This window comes from Ambystoma mexicanum, chromosome 5q, assembly GCF_040938575.1.
Source record: "Ambystoma mexicanum isolate Mex_15411 chromosome 5q, UKY_AmexF1_1, whole genome shotgun sequence".
NCBI lineage: Eukaryota > Metazoa > Chordata > Amphibia > Caudata > Ambystomatidae > Ambystoma > Ambystoma mexicanum.
In genome coordinates this window covers 896,551,550-896,577,887 of record NC_090933.1, presented here as the reverse complement: position 1 = coordinate 896,577,887, position 26,338 = coordinate 896,551,550, and the positions used below count along the sequence as shown (strand labels likewise).

The window sequence follows — 26,338 nt, the reverse complement described above, 5'->3', positions numbered from 1 at the left end:
TAGGGATGGTATTACTGGCACGCCCTGTGTCGACGCCCATTTTCGAGTTTCGAAAAACAAACTGTAATACTCCGCAGCTTCCACTAGATGTCGGCCTATGCACAGCATGTGATCTAAGCAGATTCCACAAGCCTCAGAAATGTTTCATGATTAGCAAACAAACTTTTTATTAGCAATTTTGTAAGAATATGTTTAATGTCACCAGAAATTAAATACATCATTTTTGTGCACCTCTGAAAACATTATGTATGGGGAGTGTCTGTTAAATGTAGAGTTTAGCTGCATGCATGGACAAATACATAGATATGTTAAAAAAGGCTCTGAAAACAGTTTTCAGTGCAAGATTCTGTGCAGCTGAATGCAGCTGGTGTAGCTGGTGTTAAGATGGATTTTAGGAGGCCACCCTAGTTATAGTGAACTGGGGAACTCATGCTGGCCAAACCCAATCAAGGTAGGCAAGGAGAGTAGTCAAGGCTTAGTCTCTGGAGAAAGGGAGTAGGGTCCATAATGAGTCCACGCACTGAAGCACACACTAATTCAATTTAGACAGACAAGTACAAAAATACTATATTATAGGTCCAAAACACACACTAAGAAATGAAATAAGCAGGTAGTAATATCACACAATCAATTATCAAATATCTATATACAGTCACCTATAGGTTCTTAGAAATGCAATCAATAACTTATTCAACACAAAGAAGTTAAGTAGTGATGCAGTAGAACGAAACCAGTTCACAAGAATTATACCCTAACTTTGTCCAATACCTATGATGTATGGGGCCTTGTGCCCAAAAGTCACAAAGCTTCTTCATAGGAGAAGGGACTGATGTAAGAAGAGTTCTTGTGGTGGTGAAATGTTCTAGAAAATATTCAACAATGTTACAGGTCAGTACAATTATATTCCTATCTTTTAGCTACAAGCTTTTAGATCAGACGGCAACGTAATAACAAAAGTTTATTCTAAGAAGAACAGGGGGAGGTGAATACTTTGCAATGATTTACCCCCCCCCCCCCCCCCCGACTATGATTTTCCCATGTGACTAGATGGGTCGACCGGGGGAAAGTGGGGCTTTGGGGCAGGTGGGGGGTTGCTTGTGGTAGGTTTTTCCCACTGTTTGTACTGTTGAAGGATGTCTATTGGTTGCAGGCCGGAGGATTTCTCCAGTCGGCTGCTAGTGCAGAATGCGACCCCTGGCGAGGAAGGCAAGCATGATTGACCGCTACAGGAATCTTCCGAACACCTCACATTACACAGGGGAGTGAATGTCACCGCACAATAATGGAAGGCGTCCCTCCAGTCGTAGTCGAAGACCTTACAAAGCAGGATAACTTGAAGCCAGGAAGCCGATGCTTGAGGCGACTTGTGGCACGAACTGGGACCACCAAAGTTCCAGCGACTATTCTCCTGAGGTAGTCTACTGGAGAGCTGCCAAGTCCACAAATGTAAGATGTGTGCACTGTCAAAAATGTACCAAAAAGGTAAAAAGAAAAGGGAAACAGGTTCCCGGTACTGATCAGTTTCCCCGTGACAAAATGAGCAAAAGGCTAAGAGAGTGAAGCTGAATTCTTCCTTGTAAAAAGTCGGGACAGGTTAAAAAACAAAAGCAAAAAAGTTTGGGGTCCATAGAATATGGAGGGAAAGTTGCCAAAAGAGAAATCTTTCTTAACAGTGCTCCACAGGGCAGCGTTCTGTATACTGTATGCTTGACTCATCATTTGTAGTTTAAGAAGTTCAGAAATGTCATAAATAAAAAAGTTCATAAGTATGGCGAAGCAGCATGCAGGTTAAGTGTCAACCTTCAGGTGCACAAGAAAGCCTGTACCGGTTATTGATATAAACTGTGTTCAATACAGTGTTAAAAACCATTTTTGGGGGAGGGAAGGGACGGTAATGGCCCTCTAACTTGAGCGAGGTAGGCCCAAGTGCAGCATTCCAGCCCTGCGCCTCACAAAAGCAGTATTTATGGCTATTGGCACTCCAAGCCACCATCTGGGGTGCTGATACTTTTTTTTGTTTTTTAAGGAACCAGGCTTTGCGCAATTCATTCTTCCCTTAAAAAGAAATTGCGCATGTGTCCGCGATTGGGAACATCAATTTACAGGATCAGGAGGTGGACCAGGTGAGTGGGGAGGGTGGGTTTTGCTGGGTGGCTCTCGTGGGGCAGGAGGTGTCATGGGGAGGTACTGCAGTGGAGACTCTGCCAGGGGCACTGTCCAAGGATAATGTAAAGGCTGGGCAGAGGCACAGCGGACCAGCATGAAATTCAGCCAACCGCTTGCAGATTCCACTTGCATCCCCAGTCTCCAAATTGGTCAGTTCTCTCCACCAGGTACTAATAATGCATCATAGAGCAAAGCAAGTGACGAGACTAACTACAATGTATGGTACTGCAGTAGGCTTGTAGATGTACAGACTGGTTTTACCTATTGATTGCTACTTCGCGTAACGATTCAGTTAGGTTGGTATATTCATTATGTAGGAGGAAGGGAAGTAAGAGACTAAGCAGAGCGGATGGCATATCAAGCAGAGAACTGGGCAAACTACGTGGAATATTGTAGTTTGTGTATATCTAGCTTTCAGGGTAGCTGATATAATGCGCTGGTAAATATAATGTTCAGGAGTTTGAGATGAGCACCAGTTCCACAAATGCATGCAAGCAGCAGTTCACAAAACTAGGCTTCCCATCAAAAGCATTTGGTCGTGTAATCATGTATATTTTCAAAAGTGTTCACTCATCAATATGATGCACCGTCCCTTACTAAACTTAACTGAAAACATGTAAACAATGCAGCGTTTTAGAGTAGAAATACTATAATTATGTATTATGTAACAGCTTAATAAAAGTATCATCAGATTTATTTCCGGTTTGCAATTATTGGAAAAGAAAACCTTCTATGGCTAGCACTCACACACAGTTCTTTGGCACTTTAAAGAGTGGAGACGATTACTGCTGAATTCTCCCCCAGTTAGCCCCTTTGAAATATAGTGGACAGAGAAAAGAGCAAGCGAGGAATGCAGGGCGAAATGTGTTATTGAACATGGTAATTTAAATCACAATCTGTGCTACACAAGTGTCAATTTAATTAGCAAACCTACAGGATTAAATAAATACAACACTGCTTATTGTATGCCTCGTTTACCAGAGAAACTCTGACAGTAGCACAAAGACCAAGCTCATAATTCGTAAAAGCAACTACTCCAGAAGGTGACAAATACCCAATTAAGGTTGGGCAATCCATTAAGCACAGGAGTTCCAGATGAGCAATTGAAGTTTAATTCACAGGTGGTAGATGGTTGACTACTGAAACCTGCCTAACACCCTTTTGTTCATCCCCTCATATGGTTACTGTATATAACTATAATGCCAAAAAGAAATTAATATTAGAAATGTTGAATGAGGAAAGACCATACTGCTCCTTCCCAATGCCCCTGTCCCCATTTCTCAATACCATGTACATTGGATTTATAATATAGCTATCCCTGCTGTGTTAATCGCACTTTCCTCCCTCCCACTCCTTTTTCCAGTACAATGCTGGAGGAGATACGAAATGTGTCTTCCAGACTTATACTACTCTTGTTGCTGGAGAATTTTAATAATGAAACCCATTTTTTTTACATTTAAAACCTTGGAGTCGACAACAGCATGCAGGACTGGCAGAGAACATTAGACCGCAGGATTTTTGAAATATCTTAACATGTTGAAAATACAATCTTAGCACTAAAATACAGAACTTTACAACATATTCTGTAAAGTAGACAAGGACTGTAAAACCCTCCATTAGCGTATTTTCACATAATCGCAAGTTAGATCTCTCCATGAACAGACAGACTTTAAAAATACAACGGTTGCCCATTGTGGACCATTCACATTGAAGAATGTCCACTTTGTGGAGTGATGTTGAAAATCCTGCATAGTACCACACACAGCAAATTTTAAAGCATGTGTAGTGAACCACACTAACAGGACTAATACGTTCTGTGCCACCGAGAGGCTGGATCTTTGTAACCCACAGCAGACACAAAAGACTTACCGTACAGTTGGTGCAGTGATCACACCAATAAACAAGATCCGGCACCAGCTCAAAGGATGGCTTGCTTGAAATACAAATATATGTTTGAGGAAGAACGTGTTCAGCTCGGTTAGCTACAAGGAAAAACAGCAGTTATGGGTTATTTTGAAAATCTCTTGAAAACAATTCTGATCAAATTTGATAACAATGTACAAATAGTTCATTTATCTTAGCTCACATTAACAAAATATTTTTAAGACATGATTTGTACGAGGAAATTAAGTAGTCACACAGTAATAACTATACAATTATTATCCAAAAGGGACGTTGTAACGAATTAGGGGTTTCCTTTTAGAAAACGTAGACCAGTTGCCCGCTTCACATTTGAAAATACCCCACCTTAAACGGGATGGCAAGGTTTCCATCAACCATTTTTTTTCTTCAAACAAAATGCAGCTTTTCTAAGAGCCAGGGGCCACTGTTTCCTAATTACGAGTACCAGGTACAAAAGATTGATAAAAACAGTGGCAAAGTATGAAAGGGAAATGGCAGCTGTCTGCATAGGACAGTGATAAAAGTGCGGGTTGGAAACCAGGCTGCTTTTGTTATGCATGTTCATGCGTTGCTACGACTGCTAATATTATGTTATGCTTGGTCATGCTCTTATCATGCTTTGCTAGATGTCTGTTGATTGGTGGCACCCCTCGCCGATCTGCTCACCTTTGTACTACAGCCCTTAGATGCCTAACTGTGATTCTACCAGCTGGGATTTTCTCCAATGTGTTCCACAACTATTTTGTAACTGAGGTTTTGCTTCCTGATGTCAGACAGGTTTCGGTCCATGTGCCCAGTGCCCCAACTGGTTTTGATATCTAATGCCGACTAGGAACCAAAATTATGGCAACTTGGCCTCATCGGTTATTTCGACGGACGCCACCAGGACCTTTCCCTCTCTAAAATCCCTACTCTGAACTCCCCTCAGAAGCTATTCTCAACCAACATCTACTTGGTACCTATTGCTGCATGCTCCCTCTTTTTACCTCTTGTTTCGCCAGCGCCTCCCACCCCCAATACTCATTAAGTCACAGCACATTCTCCACTGCCAGAGAAACCAAACCTCTCCAAGGTGCCTCAGGAAATCTCACAATTATGTTACCCGAAAGGCATAATTACAGAGATGTGGCAACGGCCACACTGGATGGCTGCTCTAAGTAGCCCAGCAGGCCCACTACCAACCTCCCACCACTTACTTTCTCATTCTCTATGCTCCAACACACTATACACATACTAAATAAGTCACTAACATGGAAATTGAATAGGCCTCCCAACATACATCAAACAGAATGGTACATCTAGAATCAACTTACATATCAAAGTCCCAGCCAATGCATCAGAGCACTATGGGCAGGCAAGGTTCCTCTCCGGTAACACCTATGCTCTCGGAACTGGACCCCTAGAAAGAGACACCCATGAAGACCTCTGGGTACTTCAAACGCATCAAATCAACAGAAAAGTAAACTTGCATTTACCCTCTTTCCACTAACCTAATCCACACACCTTTGAGATCCACCAGGGCACCTGGAGACATTGCAAATGGCAGTGTTGCGCGGTATGAATCTGCATAACCTATGAACAAAGCATTGCTGCAGTTTAACTGCTGCCTATAGTACCAAAAGGTTTCAACTCTAATGTATTTTGCTTCCCAGTGGCATTGAAGTTAAGCAGTGGGATTAAGGAGAGAAGTTATGTTCAAGTGAAACAGATGGCCTTGAAAAAGATGCATGTTCAGGGATAGGCTTAAATTGAAGAGGGGGAAAAAGAATTAATATAAGCAGACACTGTGCAATAAGCGGAATACTATAACAAAAGTGTAACAACTTAATGAAAGTGGAACCGGGTCGATGTGATCATAGACACACAAAACTGACTTCCACGAAAAATGGTGCACTTTATCAAGATGAGGCTGCCCACGTTTTGGGATTAGTTGAGACAACTCTCAAACTTTCTTCTCAAAGTCGGATCAACATTGGAAAAAAAAAGCTGATATGACAAGACCACACCATTGTTGTTCCCTACAAAACAGAAAAACAGTTAAAATCGCATAGTCCCACACCACAAATGTCTCATTTAGTTTAAGGAACAGACAGAACGACTAATGTAACAAGTCCACAAATATGCTGTCATGAAGAGTAAAAACAATGTGCCAGTCAACTGTGTTAAGTAGGTATTGATGTGTATTTGACCAGAACTACTTTAGTCAAGATTAGCCTTCATCAGGCTCCCACCAATCTAAGGGACAGTTGTTGCCACTGCCCTTGGACATATAGAGAACTCCATGATGTACTTGCATGGATTTTGTTGAGAAGGAAATGGGTGTAGGCTATAGAAATTTGAAACAATTTTTGACAATCGGGGGCGTTGCTTGAAGCGCCAGCAATGTGGCCGCTTCATTGAGATCCTCCGCATACAGCCCGAGAAACCTCAGAAACTAAGGAGGTATGGAGCTGTGCTGACAACAGTAACTGAGGGAGTCGCTTGCGTAATGCCCAGAGTCGACCTGGGGAGAAAGGCAGCGGGGAAAGGAACTGGGGTTCCCCAGCACGGCAAAGAGGAGTTGGAGCTTCCTGGCAAGGTGATCCCTCAAGATGGCGCACTCCTCGGAAGACGGGGAATGAGATCCTGCCCACCTGCTTCAGAAAGACAGCCTGGAGGAGATACAGCAAAGCAGAGAGGACCATGCAGTGCCCCTGAAGCAACGGGGTGATTAGTGAGGAGGGGTTAAGACTGAACCGGGGGAGAACAAAGCTTGGGCACCAGCCATAGAGAAGGGACCACTGATGCAGTTACCCCAAGTGTGGATGAGCTTCCTGCCGAGGCAGCTTCAGATGGAAGTCCTCCACACCCTACATGCACCCCCCCCGGCATAGCCTGTGACAAGGCTCATCGTCGTCCTCTCCGCCTTGGGGAGAAAAGTAGGAGATTGTCGCCGATCAGATGGTACTTGGAGCGCCAGCTGATCCAAATTAAAGCTCTTGCAGATTCTCGGCCCCAGCCTTGGAGGGCATTAACTACGCGCCATCCCTGATCTCCCATACGCCCGGAGGACACTGCACTCACAGGAGGGGAAGAGAGAACAGCACATTGTGAGAACGGCTTGAAATTACAGCTCTAGAATCTCATACTTGCTCCTCCTAAGCACCAAAAGCCCCATAAGTCAGCAGACATAGCCACCTTATTACAGCCTCATGACAAGGGCAGGAAATCAGACTGGACACCCTTCAACCCACTCACCTGAGAGACCAGCAGGGCAAAGGGCTACAAAAGATTATATTCAATCCCTCTTAACAGAAGTAAAAGGTGAATTTTGGAACTGCAGGACGGAAATTTATTCTAAGGTGGAGCGCCTGGACAGTCGGATGGAGGAGCAGGAACATAGGGTCAGTGAAACGGAGGATCAGGCCCTAGGCCACACAACGCAGCTGACAGACCTACGTGAGAAACTCCATACCCTGGAAGAGCAGAATGAGGGCATAATGCGCAAGCAGGAGGATATCGAAAACAGGGCCCGCAGGAATAACGCGAGGATCAGAGGAGTTCCGGCCATGATTTCTGACCAAGCCCTACAAACTTACGTGAGTGACCTCTTCCAATCACTCCTCCCGCAATGTGATTAAGCAATGCTGCTTCTTAACCGTACCCACAGGCTGTGGGCTCGGAGGGGGGCCCCCTGAAGTGAGCCACCAGATGTGATCACCCAGGTCAATTGTTTCCCTACAAAACAGGAGATTTTAATGGCGAACTGGTGGATACAAGGCAAATTAACTTAACAAGGGACATCGATTCAAATCTACCAAGAGCTGCCAACTGCAACGGTGCAAAGCCTTCAATCCTCCGATTTCACTTCTTCAATCCCGTAATATAAAATATAAAATATTGATGTTCCCTGCCACCCTCCAATTTACGCTTGAAGGCCAGACTCGAATAATTCACTCCTTGGAAGAAGTGGAGGGTATCCTAACAGGGGGACCCTCGACTCCGGATAAGACCTCACCCCGGTGTTGCCCGGAAGCAGGTTGGGACCAGTCCCGAAGCCGCAACGTAACATATGGGCAAAAGGTTGGAAACCGGGGCACTCCCCGAAACAGACATGACCACCTTCTCAGGGCTCACTCAATCATGCCTTACCACGACTTTGTTCAAAAAACATTCCCTCGGCTCCTCATGCCGCAGCATTGGAGGAGCTCGGACTCTACATGGAATACGCCAGCCAAGAGTGTTTTCGCTCACTGGCCAAACAGCCTACAGGCCTAGGTCTGTTATAGGTTTTTTGTTTAAGTTTACAGTTACAAAAAAGTTGAAAATCCGGTTGGGACAAAAAGAGAATAGGACATCTGATGACAGCTGATCATCACCAAATCCCGAAGCCCAACCCCCCCGTCACCAGAGGAGACAGGACCACAAGTGACCTCCCACCCTCACCAAAAATGTTGATTTGTGACTCTCAACATACAAAGCATAAACACTCCCAATAAGTGCAAATCAGCGCTTGAACGCCTGGGAGACCTGGCCGGCACAATAGTCTTTCTCCAAGAGACTCATCTGGTCACAGCAGACTTTCCACGCCTTCGGTGCAAGGCCTTCCCAAGACAGTATCTGCCGTCCAGCGGCTCCAAAAGAGGTGGCACAGCAATCTTAATGGCGAGAGGCATCTCATTTAAAGAGCTGGAGTTACTTAGAGGCCCTGAAGTTCGATATGTGGGTGTTAAAGGTAAGCTATTCGACCAACGGTATACCCTGGTCTCCGTCTACGCTCCCAACGAGAGACAGGAAGCTGTCCTGCGGGACTTGGAGTCCAAGCTACTTCCTTTCCTGGAGGGCTATTTGGTGGTGGGTGGAGACTTTGATTGGGTCCTATACCCCCAGATCGATAAATCTCACCAACCAGCACCAAGAGACATCAAACTAGCCCCAAGCAATCTTTGGGCGTGGTGAACGCATGGAGGGTGTTACACCTCGATGTGAAGAACGTCCCATTTTTTCGCATGTTCACTGCACCTTTTCCCATATTGATCTTTTGACAACTAGTCCCCAGCTCTTGCAATATACAGCAATATACTGATGACGCAGTGATTGGCCCAAAGATAATTTCAGATCATGCTCCCATCATTCTCACGACCCGGATCCACAACCCTGACACCTCCCAAACCTCAGTGGTCTCTTTATGAGCCACTTCTAAATGATATGTCTCTCAGAGACGCTGTAACTATTCATAACTACTTTAAAGAGACTACAGTAGGACCCACCGCGGTTGCCACCGGATGGGAGGCAATGAAAGCAGTTATAGGGTAACTGATTGCTCAACCGGCGGCCTACAGATAACGCTGAGACCCAAATAGAGAGATGCTGGAAAATGAAGTAGAGGCGGCTGAACTAATCCATAAGAAGAGATGGTCTCCCAAAGCAGCCTCTGCCCTACGAATGGCGTGCAATAAATTGGAAGCCCACTATGCGTAAGAGACAGTCCAAACCCTCATACGAACTAAGCAAAGCTATTACAAGGCCCATACATTCCTGGCCAGGAAGCTAACAAAAGCCCTAACACAGAACCTAGTTTTAGGATTAAAAGGCTAAGAGCTCCACCCAGTACTGTGAGGAAGCCAAGCTACAGCTAGAGACGTCACACTTCATTGACACTATGTCAGCCACCCCCAGAACACTGTCCCAACAGAAGAAATATATCAGGGAAGCCGGCCTCCCTCCCCTCAGAGATAGACAGGGACTCCCTTGAGCTACCTATGACCGCAGAGGTAGTAGAGGCAGTTCTAAAATCACTGAAAGCCAGGGTCCCTGGTCCCGATGGTTTCTCCCCTAAAGTCTAAAAACAATTTAAGGCTTCCTTCACAAGGCCTCTGACAGCGCTACTAAACTCATTCCGGAGTCAGGAATCACAACCCCCTCCCTATGCACGAATCCACTACTATCCTGCTGCTAAAACCAGGAAAAGATCCAGGAGAATATGCCTCATATAGGCCCATCTCGGTTCTTAATATAGATGTGAACATCTATTCAAAGGTGCAGGCTAATAGACTATTGCAGATCCTCCCTAAAAGTGGCTCCAATCGAACAGGTTCTGTACTGGGAAGAATCACTAGGGATAATATCCGCTGGGCTATTCATTTAATAGAGGTGGCAAAGATGGAAACAGCTAGAACTGGCGGTACTTACCCTGGATGCGACCAAAGCATTTGACAGGGTGGATTGGACCTTTATGCGATTATCCCTCGAGGCATTCCAGTTTGGACCACTGTTACGCAAGATAGTACTAGCTAATTATGAGTCCCCCGAAAACAGTCCTGAAGGTAAACCAGAAGTTGTCGGATCCATCCCACTCACATGCGGAACAAGACAGGGATGTCTGCTTTCCCCGCTAATCTTCGCTCTAGTTCTGGAACCCTTTGGCCAACATGTCCGTAACACCACTATTTAAGGGGTGCACATAAAAGATGACCACTATAAAGTAGTATTGTAATATGCAGACAATGTAATGCTTTCACTTACACTCGATCATTGCTTCCGAGGGTTATGGCCTAGTTGGACTCCTTTGAGAAGACTGCAGGGTTTGCCATTATTGATGCTAAATCTGAGGCTCTGGGGGTAGGGATGACTAGTGAAAAAAATCAATCTCCTCCGCCCAAGCTGTCCACTGGAATGAAGAACTAACACGACAAAGTACCTGGGGGTACACATTGTGGTGAACCCTTAAAACCTCTATGCAGCCAACTTTCCTCCCCTTTTAGGCGAACTGGAGGAAGAAGTTAAGCGGTGGACAACACAGGAAATCATACTTCTGGGAAGAATCACAGCATGCAAAATAAACCTTTTGCCCAGCTTCCTGTATTTGTGTTCGGCCATCCCATTTGAGATCCCCCTGAAAACCCTTAGTCAGTTCCAAAGACAGGTCTCCGGATTCATTTGTAACGGGGCAAAGCTTGGATGACACAAAAGTGATGATGCGGGCCAAGTGGGGGGGAATGGGCGCTCCAAATCTCTGCGGCTACTATGTGGGGGCTCAACTGGTGAAGATCCCGGCGTGGTCGGACACTGCAAACCCCCCAAAATGGGTACTTCTTGTTATTGAGCAAGCCAGATACCTGCCCCCACTCTGCTCCCATCTACACATATCGGCATCTGCACACAAATATTGGTTGTCCACCCTATCCTCCACCAAAACTACCCTGCAAATCTGGGACTGGGCATTACCGAAAAGCCCCCTCCCATCCCCCAAAGGCATGAGCCCAAGCTCGCCAGTTTTTCCGGAACCCCGACTTCACCCCAGGTCTGGATCCAGCGAATATCAAATCTTGGTGTCGGGGAAGTGGGGGTGGGGGATTGAGGACAATCTCTCAGCTGTTCATGGCGCTCCACTCACCTTTGAGAAATGCAAAGATGTTTTAACTCTGTCAGAATCTGATAGATTTTCCTAAGCACAGATCTGAAATTTGATCACCCAGCCATCTATCAGACGAGGGCCCACAAGAGCTCTTAGCCCTAGAACTTACACTCCAAGAGGGCCCTCAACAAGGACTCATCACAAAACTAGATAAATTACTCCAAGAGGATATGCTAGCTTTACGACCCTGTAAGGGAGAATTCTCATTTATGGCTAATTTCCCTTACCTAGTGAGTCCCTCAGCAGCTTTGCTGGATTTCTGTGGTTTATTTTTTCCACCTGGTAAGAGTGTGAACCTTTTTCCCACTCTTACATGTGTTTTTCCATGTGTATTTCTATTGTTTGTGTGATCTTGGGCTCTGGAGCCACACCACTCCATGAGCCCAACTTTTTGTGTGTGTTACACATCACCTTCAGTGCAGTGACCCAGGGTTGTCTCTAAGACTTCCCACTGACTCCATTTTTCTGGGGCTGACTACTGTCCCCCAGAAACAGGTAAAGTTGCCATTTACTTTATGTAGTCATTTAAACTGCAGACCCAATACACCCCATTTTACATGGAGTATTGGAAAGGGTTAATTCCTACTCCTTTTTGTCTGAGCCTCTTGGAGCTTTGTTTCGCTCCCTTAACACTAAGACTTGCTGGTGGCGGTGGTACCTACCCTATCTTTTCTACCGTAATTATAGTATATAAACGTGGTACTGTTTTAGGCTATTGTATTAGCCTAAAACTTAAACCCGCTTGACCAAATACTTTTTATTTTGGCTCCGGTCGGGTTTTATCGCCATTTCTTTTTGTTAAAATCCTTCTTGTGTTTTACTTTGCGCGGCAAACCAGGTTTGCCTTCTTTGTTCGCTGACCTTTGGCAGGCTTCTGTCCAGAAGCCCTCCTTTGGCGTCTGGGTGTCTAAGTGGGCTGAATGTGAGGGAGGGGTTTAGTCACCCCCTGCACAGAGTCTCCTTGGAGACCCAAGTCACACTTTGTGTCCATTGGCTGAGGTGGTTGTCCGGGTCGGACAACCCCCCTGCTGAGTGATTGACAGCCAGGCTGTGTGAATGGGGGATTTTGGCATAAAAGGCAGGACTCTTGGGCTGGAAGTCAGAGTCGTCACTGAAACTGCAAAGAACCGAAGAGAAGCGGAGAAGAAGACAGCTGCTGCAACTCTCGAGTCCCGGTGAATCCCTGATGCAGTCCTGAGCTATCTACCCTTCAACGACAAGAGAAGATCCAGTCCAGAGTCTTCTTCCCTTGAGCCTGGTGGGATCAACCTGCTCACCTTCCACAGTCAGAGGATCCTCTTCTTGTTCGAAATTGCTGCACACAGCTGTAGTGGTCTGGATATCCATCTGAAGAGCCTCTCCTGTTTTAAAGGAGCGCACCTTTTATTCACCGTTGCTTCGCTGCTGCTGGCCTCATCCCTGGGTAGTGCAGATCGCTCCCGACGTCGTCCTTGTCCCCAGGACTGAAGCTTCAGAAACCGCGAGTCTGCAGGAACAACTGTCGTAGCACCAGTTTTTCTTCAAACGAATAAGGTACTGTGTCCAACTTCGAGGAATTGGGGTGAACCCTTTCTCCTCACCCAAGGCTTGTCCTTATCTTCCTTCCCTCTTATAACTTTTGCTTCCCTTTTGGCAATATCCAAGTACTCCTGGCAATCTCGAATAGTGAACTGTTCTAACCTCGTGATCTCATTTGACATTGGTGCAGGCCTAGTGACTTTTATCAACGTTTTAGAAAGTGTCCTCTCATTCTAGCTGCCTTGACAAAAGTATTGCCTAGGATTTTTATCCCCTATTCACTTGTGTTAATTCATGTGCTAAGTGTGTTTGACTACGGTAACATTTTTTCTCGCGGGTACGCCTTTCTTTCGTAAGACCGAACTGTCATTACTGTCAAAAAGTGATTGCGTAATAACCCATGGTAACGCCTGTGTTCTACAACACCGGTCTGTCAAATCCTAATGTGCTTACCTTGAATTGATCTGCACAATGGAATTGGTTGTGTGTAGTATATTTGAAGTGTGGTTTTAATTTCATAGAAGTGAAGTGTTTTGTGAACAGATGGTTTAAAAATAAATGTACTCATATTTTTTAACCAGAAACCTTGAGTCACAGTAATTGTAGTCCTTTGTGTAATCTCTACTACTGCTCATTTGCTCGAGATAAGTCTGGCTGCTCAGTCATTGCTACCACTTTTTCTGTGTAGTACGGGCTTGTACCAAAGATGAAATTGTACTACCACTTGTAGTCTTAATTGTGTGTAGTGTTCCCTAAGGGCACTGCACAGGATTCTGCCTTACAGACCCTCATATATGTCCCTATGGGAGGCGGATCTAGGACTTTCAATAGACGACCAAACATGGAGAGATATCTGGTCCAGAAACAATACAACGGCCAGATGCATTACCAACAAAGAGTGTGCTCGGAAACCTTTATATACGCGGGAACTATCCCCCAGTACACTTACAAACCTTTAAATCACTGGAACCTAGACTCTGGAGATAATGCAGGGCCTTGGGAACCATTTCCATATGTGGTGGGAATGCCCATGAGCATAAGCCTTCTGGGAGGAAGCAATCCAAAACCATTGAGGCTATCACTCATGTTAGGTTGCCGCTAGACCCGGAGTCAATTCTACTGGGATCCCATTGCTGGGGTGCTGTCCCACAAATTGACACACCGCTAAGCTACTTACAAACCTCCTCCTGGCCGGTAAAATTACTCTCGCTCGCAAATGGAAAACCCAGGAGGGCCCCCAACTTCTTTTATGGTGGATCAATGTCTGGGATATCCCAGTGGCGGAAAAAGTCACGGCGGCCAAAGAAGGAGCACTATGCGGTTTTTACAAACATTTGTGTCCCAGTTTTGGAGTATGATCAGGCTTTCCTAGCACCGACTTTCCAGCCACGCTTGGTGACTCTTCCTGCATTCCCAGTGGCAGCGCCAGCACAGCTTCCCTCTTCAAAAGCTGAATGGGACTGGATTACAACGGGAGTGGGGGATGATGGGTTTGTCTCCCAATTACTATGAAGCATTACTGTTATGTCCCACTGCTGTATGTTCACTAGACTGCAACCAAATTAAATAAAGTTGTTAAAAAAAGAAATGGGAGACAATTATTGTAACTGCTGTTAAATTCCCTTTGGATTGCATAGCTGCGCTACAAATACTACATGTTTTCCTAGGACTTCGGTCCTACAAGGTCGCTCACCTCACAGCACTTTGAGGCCATAACAATGGCATTAGGCACTATACAAATTCCATACAACATAACATTGTTACAGCCCGCAGTGCAATGGAAACATTTGTCTCCATATCTTCTTTTTGCTGAGGTTATGCATTTCCATTAATGCAAAAATCCTGCTAGTACCCCATTATTGGCTGGTGTGTGACCAAGTCACCACTTTCAAATTCGATTAATGGGAACATTGAGGAGACAACTAGACATACACCACTGCACCCCGTATACAAGTATTGTAGTCCTTAAGGAAGTGCTAAAGAAAAAAGCATATACAATTTTAAGGCCTCAAGAGGAACTGCAGTATTAGGAAAATACTGTCAAACTGAATTACTGTTCCCCTCAAAACGCCAACATTAATTTACAGCATGATTTATTGGGGGTAATGGATATTCCCCATTTTGGAGGACCATTTACCTCCACTGCGGTTAGGTTGAATTGCTTGCGGTAATTCTGCCTGAGCCTTTTCTGCAGTTTTCTTTAATGTACAAGTGCCCAAACCCATAACTCTGCAGAGCTCTAACCCAGGAAGTGTATAGAAATACAATCTGTTTTACTGTAACCGCACAAATTGTAAAGAGGTCCTCAATACGTTAACTTGGAACACTGGCTTTGATTTTACAATCCATTTGAATTTCTGATATTTTACATCTCTGCAAGACTGACCATGTGTGTAAAAGAAGAACAATCATAGCATGCTAGATGCCAACACCATTGGGAAGAACAGTGTTTTTACCTGCCAGATGATCATGAAAAGGTACACCCCGGCCACTCTTTGGAACGAAGACTTGGGATCAAACCAACGAACGTAGGTCCAGCTGGCAGGTGTGAACTGTAACACTGCTCTCTTGATTTTGCCTGTGGTGGTGTGAATGTCTCTTGAAAAAGAAAATAAAACAATTACATGCAACACACTTCAGCTTGTCATTACAAAGAGAAACACTGAAAGCAAATTTGCTAAAGTCAGCCTGTCTTTCTGCATGGTTGTGAAACTTGAATGACGACTCGTGTAACCCCCTTTTAAGCGAGTTTCTCTGGTTGTAAAAATGCCAATCCTATTTACAACAAGAGTAATGGACCTGATATGAAGAATAGGAGGGGTACCAGGGCCTTTAAAACAGGATGCACAGCCCCGGGACACAGTACTATTGAAGTATATAATAGGTGCAGATGACAACCATCACCAAATGAAGCAGCTTTGCTCCCCCCCCCCCGGACGAATCCTCACCAAACTTTGCAAAAAAAGTATATGGGCCACTGAATTTTATTGCAAAGTTTGGAGATGTTTGGGCCAGGGGGGAGGGGGTAGGCAACGTTGTAGGGGGGGGGGTCCCAAAATGTCTTTTTCCCATACACTGAATAGGGGAAAAACTTTGCGCACGGCTACAGGTGAAACCGCTGGATGGGTTTTGACGAAATCTGCGGCAGGTACAGGGGCTTGGTCCAGAAAGCCTGCTTTTGTAAATTTGGTCACCATCCGTGCAGTATGTTTCTTTATGATTATCAAAAAGTAGGTCTGAAATAATTAGTGATGTCTATGTTCGCTCCGCGGTCACACTTCCCTGTTCGGTCGACAAACAAGATACCGATTGGGTAAGGGGCTGGCGTCATGATCGCGGACACGCAAAGTCTCTGCCCATTGGCTGCTGCGAGACGTGTTCTGCGTCAGATGGTTTGGATGCACCCGACATCTTGGATCCGCGGAAAGCGGAGCAACAACCAGCATGCACATGTTTTTTTCATGAAACTATTTTGCTGTGTCAGAGCATTGGGAAAGGTTCAGACAGTAAGCCATGGGTGATCAATGCATTTGGTCTTCGGTCGTCATGATGTCATTTCTATCGACACCTTGTACGCACAGTAAATGTGGGGTGTAATAACGACAACACTTCAGTCCATGTAGTGGGCAGAAAATTTGTAACTCCGTCCATGTAGTGGACAAGAAATTTGTAACTGTTGAAAGCACGTGCGTATTGGTAGGCAACATTGAAATTGACAACATGCCGTGAATGCATTATTTTTTCCAATGGCTATTATTATATTCATTAGTACGCCGCCATGGGTGGCACATGCTACGGTGGTTGTGGCCAGGGGCTAGAGTCTTAAGATATGGGTGATCAATGCATTTGTTCTGGGGGGTCGGTTGTCATGATGTAATTTCTATGGACATCTTGTACGCACAGTACACTTATACCTACTTAATGACGTATGTTCTATGCCCTCCTTGTACGCACAGAAAATGAGGGGTCCAATAAGGCCAATATTTCAGCTCGTGCAGTGCACGGGGGACTTGTTACATTTGTACGGACACATGTCGTGTTAGGGAACATTGAAATTGACAACATGCCGTGAATGCATTATTTTTTCCAATGGCCATTATTCTTCAACTTGATTTTTATTGGCATTTCATACACCAACAATGAAACTGTCAACAGGACAGAACTCTCCCTACCACCACCTCCCCCACCCCCTTGCTTGATCCAGGAAATACCCTCCCACCCCCAATGATGTCACCGATAAGTTCCAGGCATCCGAACAAGGGCTGAGACCCATACCCATAAACTATAGATCCTTGAGGCCAGACCACTCTTGATACATTTTATATGTCCGATTCCTCTTGCGGGTCTATAATTCCCAACAATGTCATAGATTGCGGGCACCAAGCCCTGCGCACTCCCTCCTTTAAATAAGCAATTAGTTATTATACTCATTAGTACGGCGCCATGGGTGGCACATGCTATGGTGGTTGTGGCCAGGGCCTAGAGTCTTGGATGCATGGCCGTCGGCCGAAGGCCTTACTTCCAAGACTGTAGGCCCTGGCCACAATCACCGCTGCATGTGCCACCCATGCATACACCCGTAGTGTTGCGTTTTGATTGGCAAGTTGTGGGGAGTGCGTGCAGTCTTGGGTGCAAGAACAAAGTGGTAAGTACTAGACTTGGAAGACACTGCACACCCATCCCATGTAAGATCTACAGACATACAGCTAGGAGGGTAGCCTCTGAAGGATAACACACCTATAGAATAACCCCCACTACCATACATCACTGAGGCGGTTGTGGGGAGACCCTGCACTCTTGGGTGCATGGCTAAAGCCCATGCACGCAAGAATGAAGTCATAAGCAGTGGAGTTACAAGTCAATATGGGTGTGGTGAAATGTGCTAGTTGCGTTGATGCCCTAGTGTCTTAACTTCATGGCTGTAGACGATGGTCCGAAAAGTAAATTTATAAGCAGCTAATTTACCAGGACCATGGTTTCCATATGCAGCGATGGTTGTGGATAGTAACTATACTCCTTGTACCTTGGTTTTAAGGCGTAGGTGGTAGGTTACTCACCGAAGATGGAAGGGCAGCCTACAGGCACTGCAGCATATTAGTACCATGGATTAGACGTGTAGATTCCAATGTGTAGAAAATGCCTGCCAATATACTTACTCCTTACTTTGTTCTGATTCCACATTTTCTTTTTTATTGGCTATCGTACTTGGCGGAAGTATCACTTTTTCCATTTCTGTGATGAAAGAAAAAGGTGTGTTAGTGTTTGCATTTTTATAAAATGTACTACATTGCATAATAGACCGTTAACTTTTTTTTTGACCCTCATATTTAGTTTACAAACCAGTGTACTGTGCATTGCGCTCAGTTTCTCTGTTTGCTTTTCTAATCCTTGGGACTGGGGAAAAAAAGCCTTGTCGGATTAAAACAAACCTTCATTTCATATGGTACTTACTACTTCATTTTTTCCATCTTTCTGATCAATGTTATGTTTGTTGCCTTCCTGCCCATTTTTAACAGTTAGATACCTGTAGGCGTATTCTAACTGTGCATTTGTTTCCAACGATCTGTGATAATCATTTATTTGTGCCATTCTTCCATCCTGTTGGGTAGTTAGATACGTGTGGGCGTATTCTAACTGTTTGTAGTCTTTCACATACTTTGTTGACAATTTTGAAGTACACATTATTTCGTAAATTTTGGCTTCAAGAACATTAAATACGCATTTGTTAGGTTAGCTGGCAACATCTGCTTTAGAGTAATGGTGCTATTATTACATTCAAGCCATCCAGAATTCTTTTTAATGTATGCAGTGTAGTGACCTGCATTCGTTGTAGCTCCTGCATGGTAGATTATTCCTACTGTTGTAAAGGTTTTCTTTCCAAGTGACACTTGACCGTGTGTGAATCCAGTCAGTTTGCAGTTGTTTTTAGTGCCATCTGCATTATAACGTAGAAGCATAAGTATTATGTAGGCACTATGTGATTGTATCAGTAAGGTAGAGCGATTGTCTGAATTGCAAATACTACATAATCTGCCATGGTTTGCATTTTGTACAAGTTGCTGAAATGGAATTCTCTCACTATTTGGTATGGAAACATACACAAATCGCTCATTTGGGATTTCTTCCTGTATCACTTTGTTACAGAGAGTGCATGTATGTTTCCACATGTACGAAATTTGGAAGATTTCATTTACAGGTATGCTTTTGTTTTCCAATACTAATAGTATGTACATTAGAAATTCTTGTGAGTTCATAGTGAATCACAACAATCCAGCACAGTCGTCCAATTGTTGCCTTACTCCATGAACACTATGTGTTGTCAGGATTGCTTGTTGCATTTCTATGCAGCACTAACATTTGCAAACACAATTGGTCTGTACTGTGCAGGTAAATATTGTTAACAATTGGTGGCAATTGAAATAGAATATTCATTGCTACATTTGCATAGCAACTTACCCCACTTGCATTTGTAAATTTGAATGGGCCAGCAAGTTCTGTATCCGAGTGCATTTTTCGGTTTTTCTGTTGCTTCTTTGCCGACGTGCCTGGTTTACATTCCCTAATAGGTTCTTCTATGTTTGCGGCAATTGATGAAACTTTAGCTTCTTTTCTTTGCAGAATTTGCTGTTGCATTCTGTTGCATTTGTTTCATTTACTTTTCTTTTACCACGTTTCACTTTATCTGGAACAGGGACGGGTATTGTTTCAGATGAGGGGTGTACAGTGAACGCAATCTATTGTATTCTAGAATGCAAGGAATATCAGCTTTGACTTTGCTTGAATCAAAGTTTATTAGCAATAGACTGTCAAGTGTACGTAAGCATGATAATGCTACGTAGCTCATGCCTTCCTTAAACACTGTCTTTCCTATATCTATCAATGCTTTCTCTAGGGTAAGACCTTGGGATTTATGAATGGTAACTGCATATGCAAGAGTTAGAGAAAATTACTCTCTGCGTACATACATGGCTTTCAAGAGAAGGAATCGAGCAATTGAGCGCCCTATCCTTTTCACTTCTGAAACTTTATCAAAGCGAATATTTACAAACTGAATGTTGCTATCACGTGGGTATGATTGAAAGCCAACAACTGTGACCAGTGCTCCATTAACTAGACCTTGCTCTGCGTTAAGGTTACATTTAAGCATTACTCTACAATTTAATGATAATTTCAATATTTTTTCCAACCCAGCTGTGTTGGAGATTGAATTTTCTAAACTATTTACTCTTGTGGCTTGCTCACACATGGGTACTGTCATACCACGTACGTTAGTTTGTCTGTGGTGCTAATTTCTATTATTGCTTGCATTTCTTTCTTTAACATTATTTAATTGAATTTGAAACAGCTTGCAGGAGTTGGCATTAAGGCCATACAATTGACATTTTTGTGCGCTATTTGTTCCATAACATCCGTTGCACATGCATTATCGCCATAAAGTGCATGTTTATGCCGGTATTTCAATACAGCTTGTGCTTCTTGCGATAATACACCAACTCTAATACTTGGCATAAGTGAGATCTGCAGATTGACGCATGTTCTCAGTTAATTCTCTGTATTGGAAATGTTGGCAAAGGTTAACATTACCTATGCTACCAACAGATTTCCAGCAGAGTTTGTGGTCCAAGGTTTTAAAAATCGGTTAACCTTTCACTGGTGTCAAAACAATAATGTGTTTCCCTGCAAAGAGTTCTTCGTTGTTACTTTTAAGTACTTCTTGCAATCTGAGATGAATCAAAGCCAACATTAGGTTGGAGACCATGCTCACTTCATCCATTAGTAGCATTTTCATTTGTTTCAATATTCTACGTAATTGCAACTTGAGCAGAAAGTGTGTGGTAGTCCAATTTATTTTGATGCTCTACTGGAAGCAGTAGTAATCGGTGTAAAGTCACACCGCCTATGTTGTAGGCAGCTAAACCTGTGGGGCTGTTACAACAGCTGATAGTTTGTTGTTTGCCAATTGTTGAAGGAACTTGCTGATAATTTTGATTAAGAATGTTTTCCCTGATCCAGCTTCACCACTGACGTACAGCAGTATAGGTTTGTAATTTTGGCAGGTACATTCTTTATTTTCGTGTTATACACCATGTACAATTTGTTTTGTTACGTCTTCAAAAATGGTGCGCGGATCGTTGTTAAGTTTTGCTTGTTGTACAGTTAAGTCTTCTGTATCTTCTTGATACTGATACATGGTGTTTTCTACTTCTGCCATAGCGACTTCAGCCTCATTTGCCATTAGTGGTTGTCCTAGTGGTTCTTGACTTCCTGTTACAGAAGGTTGACTACTGTCGGAAGAGTCTTTATCTAGTTGGGCCTGAATTTCTTCTTCCTGTTGCTGCTCATTGTGTAACATTGTTTTGTACTGCGTAAAGTTGACATCGGTGATAGTGCTTCCATTTGCTTTGAAAGCATCTTCATTGCACTCATAATTATCTAGTATGTCTTTCACTTTTCTCCATGGTTTGAAAAGTTGTAACAGACATTTAATATAGCTCTTTCTGTTGAGTTTTTAATGACAATTTCACATGATTAATTAAGCTTTGTTTGTTAAGTTTCACTAAGCTCCCTTCACAATCGGTCACTCTTTATCTACGTTTGCTTTCAACAGGTTTTACATCATTTTTGTATGCAAAGTTTTGAGCTATGTGGTATAGACACATGCTTTTCCAGAGTGGTACTCCTGTTGGATAGTATGTGTCCAGTAAATTGTTTTTTAGAATGTCTTGGCTGTTGGGATCTATCTGTCAATTGTTTCTATGTCCTCATATGATTTTAGCACGGTTTCTAGATTTTGCAGGACCAAGACTGAGCCATACTATGTTGTCTGATTTTCCATACAAAGCAGTGCCAGTTAAACTATCTGCTGCTTCATAGGCCCCACATTCTCTATGAGAGAACATTTTTATGCCTAGGCTGTACAATTTCTGTGATAATGTTTTGTCTGATGCTAGGTCATCCCAGAGGTCTTGAAGCTCTTTTGTTAAGTAGGCTGTAACATATTGTGTAACAGCAGTTGAATTGTCTGCAATGTACTGCACATCTATGTTTGCATTCCATAATAGGGCAATGATTGCATTGTAATCATTGATATATTTAGATTCTTCCCTTCTTTTTATGTAATACGTGTTTTTAGGTGATTTACCTTTAACACTATGTCGAACTGAAGACATGAAGTTGTTTACCTCACCTGTTTCTGTAACTGGTCTAGGGAAACCAAAGCGTTATTTGGTGTGGTATTTATCTTTGTTTTTGTATTTACGGCGACAATATTTGCCACATTTGTGTCTTTGAAATTGTAATATCTACCCATGCAGCTCACTATGTGTCTGTTGTGAAGGGATTTCACATGTGACATATTTTTGGATAAACTGCAAAACAGTGCCATCACTGTCGTGCCCAGATTTCGGTGCACCTTTGATCCATAACAGCATGTGAATATGTGGTGCTCCCCTCGCTTGATATTCTTTTCTCCAAAAGAAGTGTTGCACTTCTCTAAGGGGAGGAACAGTTTTATTGCAAATAAAGTGTAGCATTGCAATAAAACGATGATGGAAATATCTTGAGACATTAACTGGATCTAGAGAGCAAAGTTCTCCAGTCTAATAGTCATATCTAATAGTATATCTTTTGAGGAACTCTTTCGGTGGGGTTATCCTGTTGCTGGACCCCAGCGCCCTTGGTTATATTGCTGGTATGACTTTTCAGGGTCGCATGGAAAAGTAACAATGGAGTACTTGGTTCCTCTCCTCCGTTTTGAAAAATGAAACTCTTTGGGGTGTTACATTAGCTTGTTCCCAAGCACCCACAGATAACTGAAAAGGATGACAAATGACTCCCTTTACAGTGTTCAGAAACTCCACATCTTGTGGTTTATTATGAGATATTCTGGTGCCCTTTGTGATTAGACGTGTTTCGATGACAATCATCTTTTTCAAATCAGGGCTATTAGTATTACATAGAAATTTTTAATTTTATAATTTACACATGTTAAGCACATACCATGATGAGCAAATGTAATTGTTGAACTTGTGGGTTGAGAACAAACATGTTTTAATAATTAGAAAATGTGCAAATGTATAAATTGCTTTGTGTTAACCATGAATACAGATTTAGAGTATATATGTATCCATTTGTATTGAATAACTAAGAACTACCTTTAACTGGAACAGATATAGTAAGGGATATATGGTATCAGGGAAGCCATACGGGCTATAAGACAAGTTTTCGCACATTGACAGAAAAGCGTTGATATAAAATCCATTCATAACATATCGCAGGGACTAGAACTGACATACTGCCGTAATTTTGAGCAGCACAGGAACATGACCGCGGTACCAGTAATTGAGAAAGGACTATAGATTATGCGGTTTCAACTAGCATTAGTAACCTATTAAAATAAATAAAAAAGATAAGTAACAACCAACTTTCTAGTTAATATTTTCTCAAATAATACGGGGTGAAGTCTTTATGATATTTAAGGGTTTTAGAAAACTGTTACGATTTTCCAATTTCGAGTATCATGAGATATCCAAAGGCTGAATTAGTAACTGCACACTGTACATCGGATCACTCTTTGCAACTAAAGAGGTTAATTCAGGATCGGAACTATGGGTAAATATGTGAACTCAGTGAGTTTTCCCATTCCAATATGGCTGCGGGCAACTAATTAGAAACGAGACTGGGTTGCAAGGCAACCACAGCGTAGCATACAATAGTCTGTCGGGGACGCCGTAAACACAAGGACAGTTTGGCACGGGACCCAGTGAAGGAAAGGAAAGCCCGCTCACGGGGGGGCTAGAAAGACGAAGGGTCTGGTTTATCTCGCACACGCGGGAACACGTGGAATATTTCTGAACAATTACTAAAGTGTGTGCTTAAAACACAAGAGAATCGAAGCCTGTAAATCTAACGCTCGCTGTTTGCTGCGTTTACCGTTAAGGCCAGTCAACAACAACAAATGAAAAAATGCTCGTAGAACACTCTTTCATCCATTTTAGGATTTCTACTCTTTCTTTATGAGAACGATGAGAATTAAGAAACATGAGCCAGCACAAATTCGGTTAATGTAAACACACGGGTGATATACATGTCAATATCAGATGGGATACAATATATCATCAAAACATAAAAGATATTTAACAGGACGAACATTCTTCCCAACAACAATTCCTTTTGTTTCTTGTAGATGGATCTGGGATTTAACCCATGAAATTATTCACAAGACTTTAAGAATACTAGTGGGAAACAGTGCAACTAGGCAAGGCTGTGTGCGCAGTACCCGATACCATAATAATTAAAAGTAAATCAAGAATAATAAAAAAATAAAAAATACAAATCAAGAAGCACATGGACTATTACATAAATACCTGTCCATTCACCATTGAAAAGTATTAGTGAAATTTAACCTTATGGTATTTTGTGGTTTAATTTACCATTTTCGCGTTTTTCTCATCTAATTGTTTTTCTTCAATCCTTAACACTCCTACCCTTCACCCCTCCCTAAAAAGGCCATTCTTTAATTTTATTTTATCTTACTTAATTTGTGTATTTTTGATTTCAAATATTCGTTGACTTGAATGTTCTTTCTTGATAAATCAATGACTCTCATATGATGTTAATATGGGAATATCATGGTATGTGCCTAACATGTGTAAATTATAAAATTAAACATTTCTATGTAATACTAATAGCCCTGATTTGAAAAAGATGATTTAGTCATCGAAACACTTGTAATCACAAAGGGCACCAGAATATCTCATAATAAACCACAAGATGTGGAGTTTCTGAACACTGTAAAGGGAGTCATTTGTCATCCTTTTCAGTTATCTGTGGGCGCTTGGGAACAAGCTAATGTAACACCCCAAAGAGTTAATATATCTATGTTGTTTTAGTTGCTGTTTGCTATGCATAGGAACTCATGTAAATCTTCCCATGCATATTCTGCACAACTTAGCGTAACAAACCAAGTTGATGGTCCAAGGCTTATGATCATGCAACGCACGTCTCTGTGCCGTCTGAACCAGTATTCCTTTGTACCACGCATGTTTGCAAACAAACTTGTTATACTTGATTGCAAAACCTCATCTTTTTCTTGTACTTTTTGTATTAACTGCGTAGCTGACATATTTTGAAAGTGCGTTCCAGATTTAAGAATGTGTGCACTCCATAACATAGTGTTACTAATTCACTTTCATAGAGTAGGTGGAATATGTATTCCACATTTTGCCTAAATCTGGGATCTTGCGAATACACTCGTAATGAGCGGTATTCTGATTCCCCAATCTGAGTGGGTCTATCATCATATCTCCCACCTTTGCCAGTAGGAAATAGCAGTGGAAAAGCACATGCTTCTATACTTTTTTCCCAAATACTCATTGGTGACCCTTTGGTTTGTCACATTTGTTAAGTTTCTAGTGCATCATCTATGCTTTCATTGGAATGCAATGGATGAATCGTGTAATGGTCCAAAAGAGTGGATACTGTAGCTGGATCCAGAAGTTCAAGTTGTCCAGTTTCTGATGGTTCTTGAATTATTTCAGTTGTTTGCCTTAAGCTTTCATCAATATTTACTTCCTTGTAGTACTCATTATTGTCTTTTAGATATTGTAATGCTTGTCTAACTTTGTGTAAGTCCACTAATTGTTGCCAAATTATTTTGTCCTTTGTTGGTACTCCATTTACCGAGACTATTAAAGAATGCTCTATTGAACGTTCCACTCCTAGAGTGTGTACATTTTCCGTTAGATCTAATGGCAAGTAAACTACTTTGCCACGAATGCCTTTCACCAATTCAGAGGAAGGTAATTTAGCTGTTTTTGGATGAAGGCGTATAATTGCTTGAAAAGGGTGAACCGTGTGAATTATTATGCTCTCATACAAATTGAGCTGTTGCAGGATTTTTGGTAATGGAAACAATTCAAAATTATTTGTAATAGCACATGAAGGAGTGTGGTTGTTGTCTAATTTTGCAGTACAGTAACTGCAACATATTAGGCGTTCAGTTATTTCATATTTGTTTTCAGCTAAAAGGTACAAAGCCAAGTCAAACCATTTAGAGTCTTCATTGTTTTCTATTTTGTATGATATGTCCACATTTTTTGTGTTCCTTTTGTAAAACGTTCTGCGGCAACACACACACATGGTTTGGTACTTCAGCCGATGACCTTTTAAATTTTACTATTTCTTTTCTGTATGTGTGTAGTAGAAGGTTGCTATGTACAGAATTGTCGCTACTATGTTCTAAAACTGTTGCATTTTCTACGTGGCTCTCACTTCCAAAATACTTTTTCTGAATACAGTCCATTTCTTCTTGTAAGTATTTGGGTGTACCATGCTGAAGAGTGGTATTTAAACTGC

The 26,338-nt window shown here is 42.6% G+C and overlaps 1 protein-coding gene across 1 annotated transcript in view; it reads right to left on the bottom strand.

The window, feature by feature from the left end:
* The window catches only part of PTDSS1 (phosphatidylserine synthase 1), a 1,048,798-nt gene that overhangs the window by 325,984 nt on the left and 696,476 nt on the right, over positions 1–26,338 (bottom strand). Inside the window, exons 7-8 of the mRNA XM_069621400.1 lie at positions 15,439–15,580; positions 4,036–4,148 (exon numbers count right to left, since the gene is read on the bottom strand). Of these exons, the coding sequence (XP_069477501.1) occupies positions 4,036–4,148; positions 15,439–15,580 (255 nt within the window). The remainder of the gene's footprint in view (positions 1–4,035; positions 4,149–15,438; positions 15,581–26,338) is intronic.